The sequence below is a fragment of the Phragmites australis genome, chromosome 1 (assembly GCF_958298935.1).
Source record: "Phragmites australis chromosome 1, lpPhrAust1.1, whole genome shotgun sequence".
Taxonomy (NCBI): domain Eukaryota; kingdom Viridiplantae; phylum Streptophyta; class Magnoliopsida; order Poales; family Poaceae; genus Phragmites; species Phragmites australis.
Window position 1 is genome coordinate 34,143,596 of NC_084921.1, and position 9,865 is coordinate 34,153,460.

General features: G+C 45.5%; 1 protein-coding gene across 1 annotated transcript; it reads left to right on the plus strand.

Annotated features, from left to right (window-relative positions):
* The first annotated feature begins 3,037 nt into the window (after nt 1-3,037).
* LOC133888803 (uncharacterized) lies at nt 3,038-4,439 on the plus strand. Its single transcript, XM_062329175.1, has 2 exons — nt 3,038-3,190; nt 3,405-4,439. Exons 1-2 carry the CDS (start codon nt 3,141-3,143, stop codon nt 4,189-4,191), a joined length of 837 nt encoding a protein of 278 aa, XP_062185159.1. The 5' UTR covers nt 3,038-3,140; the 3' UTR covers nt 4,192-4,439.
* The last annotated feature ends 5,426 nt before the right edge of the window (nt 4,440-9,865 follow it).

Below are 9,865 nucleotides of genomic sequence, written 5' to 3' on the forward strand. Positions count from 1 at the left end.
TGATGGTGATCACCTCCTCGAGTCGTGGGATCTTCACACACTAATAAGCGTAATGCGTTGCTTTCATAAATTTGGCTAGAGTAGGTCTTTTTAAGATGACATTGTATGCCGTCTCGAAATCTGCCACATTGAACATAATTTTCTCTGTCCGAAAATTTTCATGCTTCCTGAAGGTAACAGGTAGCAGTGTCTGGCTAATGGGAGTGCCCGAGGACCCTGGTACTATACCGTGGAAGGCTTAAATAACCAGCTTGATAGCAGACCAGGAGATCTATTTTCCTTCAAGTGCGTTACCGAAGAGGATGTTTAGGGATTTCCCTTCATCGATAAGTACTCAGGTAACCCTACAACTATTTATCATAGGCTCGACCACTATCGGGAAGCGGCCTAGCCATATGAAATTATTAGGGCAATCTTCTTGGCCGAAGGAGATTTCGGTTTCCGACCACTTCATGACCTGACGACCCTTAGGGATAACGGCTAAGACTTCTCGGGCCACCTTCTTGTACTGCCGCTTGGACTTGTAGGACATGGAACCACCGAACATGTGGTTGATTATCTCTCACCCGGTTGAAAATACATCGGGTCTGCATCATCCTCACTGCCATCAGAGTCGGAGTCCCTGCTTTGGGTCACGACCTGGACCTTCGTTCCCTTAACCGCTTTTTCGACCTCCACCTTGACCAATTTTTTCCAGATGCGACAATCATGGATGTTGTTGTTGTTGGTTTGGTGGAGGTCGCACCAAGGCTTCTTGTCTCATTCACCAGAGCCTGGTGTAAAGCTTCTGCCTTGGGAAGTTTTGGAGCGCTGGTCGGGATGAACGTCGAGTAGATCTGCAAAAACTTCGTCAAATTTAGCTTTCTTGATCTTACTTCTCTTGGTGTTCTTCTTGTTCTTGCTCTGGACTTTGTCACCACCGAGCCTATGTTGAGGATGCTTGATACCCTGAGTCTTTTCCTTAATATAGAGGAGTGCATCCTCAACCCTAGCAGACTTGTCGAATATCTGTATGAGCTCCTTAACTATATTAGTTTCTTTTCTGGCTATGTCTTCAATGCAATGCCGGCTCTTAACCCCTTGAACGTCTGGATGACATCATAGTCACTGATCTTGCGAATGGAATTTCGGGTATTTCTAAATGAACTCGTGCAAAGTTTTGTTCCCCATCTATTCCCAATGGTGGAGATCATATTTTGCATAGTTGCTCCCATGAGTAGATTGTCCCTAGAAATAGATTGGCCAGCCAAGTCCTGGCTGCCTTTTCAAGGGTCTTGGGGAGGTAATTCGCCATTATCTTCGTGTCCCCACCAGCTGCTTGAATGGTCGTGGTATATATTTGGAGAAACTCAACGGGTTTATGCTTTCCATTGTATTTCTTGATCGTCTCAAGGAGGAACCTTGTTGGACAACTTTCATCCATAGGTCTGGAGAGAAGGCAAGGCAACCGTTGATAGCACCTTGCTTGGTTTCAACTCCCCAGAGAGACTTTTCCACGACTATTAAAGATCGATCCTGATTCGATCGATGTTAGGATGTTTCCTGATTAGATCGGTGAGGAGAAGAACAAGCTTCTTCAGAAACCCCTGAGCATCTTTGCCAACTGTCGATGACCTGATGCAATTCATTGGTCGAATGCTCCTTGATTGGTGAGGTCCGACGACGGTTATTTGCCCGATACTCATCTCGAGAAGCCTTGTTCCGAGTGTTATGCCTTTCCGGGTCCGACACATCTCGCAACGGGGGAGATGAGAGTTCTCCGCTTGGAGTATGATCTCCTTTGTTAAGTCAACTGTCGAGTTCACCAAAGCATTACCTACTGGGGTAGCCAGATCAGTGGTCGGAGGGCGCATGAGGACCTCTTGTAGAAGGAGAATCCTCTTAGCAGTCACAAATTTGAAGCAGTTAGCCATCGTTGATAATCAGGAGACTGTAGGGCCAAGGCCCTGATAAGGGTTGGAGGTGGTGTGCTTGCCCGAAGTTGACAATTACCTGCCACCGGGGCCAGAGGACCTTGATCGTTTGCAGATTGTTGACATGATGACCTAGATCATCACACCCGTTTTTGATAGCGAAAACTTTCCAGGTGTAATATCCGCTAGAGGTGGTGTCTAGATCCATCATGGATGCATCATTGGATTGCTCTGAGTTGGTATCTTGACAATCCATGTTATCAAAAACTGCGAGGATTGATCCCAACTTGCTGTGAATTGGACATTCATAGTTGTCTTGACAGTTGAGTGGTTCGAACTCGATGCCGTAATATTTCACTCATTGATCGATAAATCGATTTACCTCGTCACTTGAATTGTCACTAGAAAGTTTGTCGTCGAAATTCACCCGATCGATCGTCGGTTCGCTGTGATGATTTCAAGTGCAATATCAACCTATATAAGTTGTGATTTAGGGGGGCTGTTGGAAGTATAAATAGAAATAGATCTGGTTCGGTTGTAATCTTGTGATGTGATTTGATTGTTATAATCATTAGAGATAGATTTCCTTAGTGTAAACCTATAACCTTGTAACACAAGATATACTGCAATACCGAGGACGGTTCTAAGCTATATAAATAGAGAAAATGGTGGTCCAAAATTAATATAAGCCATCTATTTTTAGAGTCCAACAGTCCAGATTAGCCAGGATACTACTCATTTCTCACCGGTAATATAAGTAGTATATGTGAGTAGTATGGTAGTATTAGAGTTATTTTAGGGAGAAAAATACGTGATATGAAACTAATTAACTGCAGTTATATATCTCTAAATAGAGTAATATTTTATTGCCATTTTAACATTTTAATCTGCATTCAACATGAGAGTTCATTTGTTACCTATTAGCTAAGGTTAGCAATCCGACGCTTACAGCGTCAATCTTTCTATTAGAAAAAACATGGTAACTAATTTTAACTAAATTATCATAATTATTAAAATATTCAATTATATAAATTATCAAATTAAATTTATACTACTTCCTATATGTATAAACATACACGCCTGAGGAGTTCAACGCTTCCTAACTACTTCATAGTTTCGTGGAAGTAGTGGTGCAAACATCGATGCGCCGTGACCAGGAGAACCGTGTGATATGATGTTCGCGATGATTTTTTTGCATGCACGCCAGGGATAAGGCTAAGTACGCACATGATCGATGGTTCGCTTGTTATTAATTGGTGTTTCAAGCCCTTTCTCTGGTACGCATGGTCTTTTAATTTCCTGTGCTCATCATTTGCAAGGCTAGCTTCTGCTGTAGTTTTGATTAGAATCCTGAAGTACTCCTCTGCTCATCAATATATGACATTGGGAGCCTTTTGGAGTAGTCCAATAATACTTGACATTTTACATGTTCAATCCATTTTCTTCCACCTTTGTCATTACTCCCGATGCTTCTGGTGGACCTCTCGACAGCGGCTCCGGTGGAGCTCCAGATGGAGAGTTACAGAGCTCGCAGCTCTCTCGATGTCTGGCTCTTGTGGAGCTACATACGGAGGTAGAGCTCCCAACAGTTGTGGAGAGCTCACGGATCCACCCGACGGCGGCATGCGGAGCTCTAGCTGATGGCGGAGCTCGTGGATCTCTCGATGGTGGCTCCGATGGAGCTCTTGATGATAGGTCGAGGAGCTCGAGGATCTCCCAACGACAAATCTGGTGGAGCTCCGTACGGAAGAAAAGCTTCCCATGTGGTGGAGCTCGCGAGTCTCCAAATGGTTGCTCCGGCAGCAGTGGAGCTCACAGATCTACTCGATGGCAGCTTGCGAAGCTCCCGATGATGGCGGAGCTCGTGGATCTTTCTACGGCGGCTCCGATGAAGCTCCGAACGGCGGGTCGCGGAGCTCGGGAATCTCCCAACGATCTCAGGGATCCGTCTCGGGGAACCTCCTCCGGCGTCGCACCGCAATGCGTGGTACATGTTCTCGATCATGTGGATCTGCCACGCGAGGCTCCGGTCGGTGGCTCTGGCAGCACACGGAAGATCCCAGGTGCGCACTCGGACTCACGACCGGCGCAGAAGGGGCAGGGCGGCTTGGGGGCCGAGGTTAGGGTTCGCGGGGCCGTGGGCCTTGAGATCAGCGGGGCAACGCGAGCATGCCGGCGAGAAGACGACCCATCGGTTGAACACTGCGCCTCGGCACGCCTCCAAAATTCTAGAAGCTTCCGCCATCGCCATGCTTCGAGAGATGGTGCTGATGACTGACGAGTGGAGGGCAAAAGAGTAAAAGCACCCGTTCCTTAATATGTGTATATATATACACCCTTTATTTGTGGAAACAAACTTGTCTGCATATCGTACTTAACTATGTAATGTGTAAAGGTATCCATTAAAAAAACAAAAAACAAATGTGTAAATCAGTAAATGTGTCACCATGTAGGAGCCCACTGGGATGACGTAGGCAAACTAAACAGGATCGGACGAGCAACAGTTGATGCATGTCAGACATCGCATTTGATACGAATGTACTCCCTGCTTGATAAGGCCGGGAGCGTCTGACAAACAGATGAAGACGGGAGTAGCTGATACGCTACTGTACTTGCGTTATTCACAGCACCCGAGGGAACGGTTGCCGAGTCACTTACAGTGGTGCGGTCGCGGGGTGAGCGCGACCGATCGGTCCATACCACCGAGCTGCATTTGCGACGTGACGTGCCAGCGCCACTGTAGGATTGCCTGGGGGAGCCTGCAGCCGGATCTAACTCGCACTGTTGCGCATTCAATGACATACTACCCGAGACTCCGGGACCCGCATGTCACGTGGAAATCGCTCCCGCGCGATACTAGAGCGCGCGCATCGCCGGAACGCCTGACGCAACACGGCAGGCAGAGGTCATGCTCAATTCTGTTGTTATCGGAAAACTTCAACAGGTAGTGTTGTATCGGTCTCTTCTACTTTAGTTATGTTTTATTATTTTTCTCTATATCCTCTGTCTCTGTCTTTGAACTCTCCGTCGCTCTCCCACACTCAATACATATGTGATCAGATATATGTAATATAAATTAATAATAAAGCATATTTATTAATATATAGTAATTCACATTACACATATATACATAATAGTTCTCACATGTCACTCCTGGAAAGTCGATCGAGTTAAATCAGTTTATATTCTTCTACCTCTCCTGCGATGAGGATCGTGTCTCCTTACGGACGGCTGATGGTGTATGTACGTGCAGGGACGCGGGGGGCGATGGTGGTGGAGCGGAGGACTCGATGTAACACCCTATTTTTCAGAATTTATAACTTTTTAATATTTTCCAAGATTACCGAATATCTTCACCAGTAGAATAGGTTTAAAACCTATTTTCATAAACAATCAATCAAAATAGATTATTATTTTGTGTGTATTGCTGCTGAGTTCTGTTAGAAGCCAGGTAAATGCATTAGAGATCTTTTTCTTTTTCTTCTTTTTGGTGTTTTGAGTGAAAAAGATTTTGAAAAGGGTTTTTACAAAACTCTGTAGTAAGCTAGTTAAGGATCTTAATGGTTGAAATTCAAAATCTTTAAATTCATCATCTATTCAATCCTTGATCATACCCGATCCTTCTCCATCTCAATTCAAATCTTATCTAAATCCTCGTTTAAAGCTAATATCTCCTCTTTCTCAAATTCTACCCAAATCCAAATTCAAATTCCTTATCTACTCATATTCTTGTTCAACCTTATTTTTTTTCTATCAAATTTACTCTAAGCTCAATTCAAATTCAAACCCTATTTAAATTTCTTTGTAATTTTTTTTTCTAAACCTTAGATATACCTAAAGTATCTTTGAACTAAATCTTGCACAAGTCCAAACTCTTAGCCAGATCTTCTAGATGGCCCAATAAAGAATCCACAGAATCTACAAATTTTTGCGGAGTCCTAGACAACCTTATCTTCTCATGAAGTTTCGGAGTTTAAAACAACATCAAATATGTAAATCTTGATAATACCAAAGTTGTAGGTTTCGTCGAGAGCTTCGAGTTGAACCTATGGAAGTCCCCTTTTGGATAATGGAGCATGGAGTTATGACCCTCGAAATTAGTGCCACGTAGATAAGTCTGAGTTCAAATAGTTTATCTTGTGGAGCATTTCTGAAAATCAAGATGACGTTTTCAGAAGTTCCAATGAATACCAAGTTGTAGATCTTTTTGAGTACTATAATTTGTAGTCCAGAAATATTCAATTTGGAGTCCGGACGACGGAGATATCATCCTCGAAATAGAGAGCTTTAAAAAAGAAAATCGTAACCGACTTGAACTCGAACCCAATTCGTGTTCGGCTTAGACTCCACCTCAACCAGCCACCCTTAGTCCTATAAATATGAGTTGCACGCCCTCTCCTACCCTATTCCACACCCCAAGCCCTAGCCATCGCTGCTGCCCTGTCCGTGCACTGCCGTTCGCCGGAGCTGCCGCCGTCCGTGATGCGCTATCTCGTCGTCTTCTCCGTGAATCCTCCTTCCTCGACCATCGAAGCAAGGTGATGACCTCTTCTTCTCCTCCCTTACTACTGTTTTACCATCATACTAAGTCCTTAGCCAAGCCCTAGCCCCGGCCAAAGCCCGATCTACGCCGCCACAGTCGTCGCCGTCACGGACAACCATGCTGCCAACTATTGTACCGTTCACCATGCCCTTACACCAGCGCATGTCCCATGATGTTCTCCACGCCCTCACCAACCAGGTCGGCTAGTAGAGTAGCCAAACCATCGAAATCACAGTCGACATAACCAATTCTGCGTGTGCACCGGATTTGTATTCGCGTTCCCTATCAATCCGAAAGCCGTATGGATGCACTAACTACGTCACGGAGTGTCCCATCGATTCTTCTACGTGACCCTAGGAGCCCATCCTTGTTTGTGTAGTGACATGACTGGAACGCTATTGCCAACCATAGCATGTCACAACCATTACCCGTCTCATCTCTACTGATTATTCTTCCTCTCAGGGGATGATCTTCCAAAATCCATGCCATTGCATTGTGTTCCCGGGATACATGAACATCTATGTTCAAAGAGTTTCTCAAATTTCATAGCCAACCTCCTGGAACGCGAGTGTCTTCGTTGATGCATCTGTTCATGGTCACCACCAAACCTAGCAGCAGTCATTGTTGTTTCGTCGCTACCTCAGATTACCCTTTCCAAAACCAACCACACAACTGAGTTATTATTTTTGCGTTCTACGTCATGCTTCCCTCGTTTCACTGAAACACCATCGATGTCAGTGGCCACGCGCGCCGATCGTTGTCTTTGACGAAACCTGAACCACCGCTGCTACACAGAGCCACCGGTAGTATCATTAACCTAGAAGAGCAACCTTCGGCCTTTTTGATCCATCATAGATGGTCGAGACTAGATCTTAGAGTATCCCTTCTTTAATCCAAGATGGTACTTGCATAGCATGTCAGGTCAGGACCACATCACTCTCCTTAGCCTAGTTAGCGAAGTCTGGTCTACCCTACACTTCTTGAATCTTGCGCAATGATGTTGTCAAGACTAACACAATGGCCCTAGAGGGGGGTGAATAGGGCACTAATTTAAAACTAAACCAACTACCGATTTCTAGAACAAGAAGCACCCTTAGCCTAGAAAGCAACTAGACGATATAGCAAGCTAGAAAGATAAGAACACACATGCAAGCATGTAAAACATAAGTAAAGTGCGGAATTAAAACTTGCATGAAAGAAATTCTAGAGGCTAAATACGGAATGTAATAAGAGTATGGAAAGAGGATACCGAATTTTTCCCGATGTATCGAAGAGTTGGCACTCTCCACTAATCCTCATTGGAGTATCCACACAAGGATGTCGCTCCCCCTTGAGTCACCGAGACTCAAGTGCTCATTAGTGATTGCCACTTCTCCATCTCCAGATTAGCGGGCATCAAACCAAGTACACTAGCTTCCTGGGGCTCCCATAAGACCTCCAAGAGTTCACCGAGAACACCTCCAATATCTACGACCGGCTAGGTGTTGACAACCACCAAGAGTAACAAGCTAATTGGTTCATTTGATCCCAGTCAAGCATAAAATAACAGCTAGATGCATACTCACTACTCTTGGAGCACTAATTGAGTCCTTAATATTCAATTAAGAACTTGCAAAACACTTAAAGTGCTCTTCCTTGCCTCTAGATGATACACAATATGTATGAATGCTTCTGGGTTGCAAGAGAGATGAATGAAACCAAGTGAGGAGGTATATATAGGCTAGAGGTCCAAATCTAGCCGTTGCCCAACCACTCACTTTTTCTGTGAACACCGGATGGTCTGGTGCACACGTCTCTGTTAACACTGGACAATCCGGTGAGTTAACTTTTTCAAACTGCTGATTTGACAGTTGTCAGTAGCCGTTGCAAAATGCTCTAGTGTTCTTTCATATAGCATCACCGGATAGTCCGGTGACCCTATTTCCTCGAAAATATGAAGCTTCTGTTAAATAGTCAGGTGATGACTCCTTTAAGTCACCGGACAACCCGGTCAGTTCAACTCTGATTTTCTCCAAAAATACCGAGCTTCTGTTAAATAGTTCGGTGTATGAACCCTTCGGATCATCGGACAATCCGACGCATATAACTTCACTTTTCTCTGAAAAATAATTCTTCTGTTAAATGCTCTGGTGTATAGTTCCTTCCATCACCGGACAATCCGGTGGGTTCAATTTGAAGTTTTCTCAGAAACGACAGATAGTCCGGTGAGTAAAAGTCCTTCTTACACCGGACAATCCGGTGAGAAGAAATTTCCTGTAAGTCACCCAATTCAATCAACTTTGAGTTCTAACTTCTCAATTTCTCACACATGAATTTATTTGAGCTACCTAATGCTAGATTTTCGCAAGTGTGCATCCAACTATGTCTAGACTCAACTAGGTCAAGCTACAACACTTAGCCTTCATTTATAGTTCGGTCAAAAGACAAAGATGACCTATAACTACTCCAAGTGTCTGTCGGAGGATGAACTCCTCAAGCGGGGATCCTAGGGGACCCCCTTTGAGATTCGGCCGGGGGGATGATTCTGAATCTACCTCGTACGTGAATTAAATGCGAGTATATGGGATATAGGCGGGGCGGATGATCGACTGCTAGTGGGAGTAAATGCTCGAGGGATTTTAGACAGGTTCGGGCCGCACGGAGCGTAATACCCACTCCTGTGTGTATGCTATTAATGCTCTGGGAATGCCTCTCTGTGGATCTCTTATGTTACAAGTTTTTCTATCTATGTCTAGAGCTTCGGTCTTGGTGAACCCCTTCTCGGCTTCTCAGACTCGTGCTTGAGCTTCGGTGATCTTCTGAGACTTGTTAGCTTCGGTTCGGTTGTTGGACCTATTGGACTTGTGTGTCTGTCTCTCCCGGGGTGGACCTCCCCTTTTATACTGCCAGGGAGGCTTAGCGTGCCCAGAAAGGAGGGCACGAGTTCCCATGAGCCATAAATGGAAAACAACCATCATGGGGCTGCAGCTTGATGTTATAGGGGTGTAAAATTCGCCCTCGGCCGGTCTTATCGCTCATTATGCCTACTTTTAGCCGGTGCAGTGGGGGGCCCATCGGGAAGCCGCCGAACAACCCCGCGTGCCCGCTCGGTCAGAGCTGGTCTGACACAGCAGGGGGCAGGCGATATGCCTCGAGCCCAGCGACGACATCTCCCAGCCGTTTCCTTCATGGGCCCCTCACGATGACGTGCGATGGGACCCGTCGTATTAAATGACCCCACGCCCCTACCAGGCGGTGGCAGGGGCTGGCGTACTCAGTACGACAGGCGTGGGGGGGAGTGGTTGGAAGTGACAGGCCATACTCCATCTTAAATGCAGCATCGGGCCTTCCACCAATTGACACCTCGCCGTTGAGCCCTTGTGGGGTCCACCTGCAAGGGGCTTCTTAGGTCCTCGGGGAACTATGGGTG

What these genes read in the sequence shown, in the direction of transcription:
- LOC133888803 (XM_062329175.1), top strand. Translation starts at nt 3,141, where the DNA reads ATGATCGATGGTTCGCTTGTTATTAATTGGTGTTTCAAGCCCTTTCTC. An exon ending in TGTTTCAAGCCCTTTCTCTG is followed by an intron (nt 3,191 to 3,404) that starts GTACGCATGGTC and finishes ACCTCTCGACAG; the next exon opens with CGGCTCCGGTGGAGCTCCAG.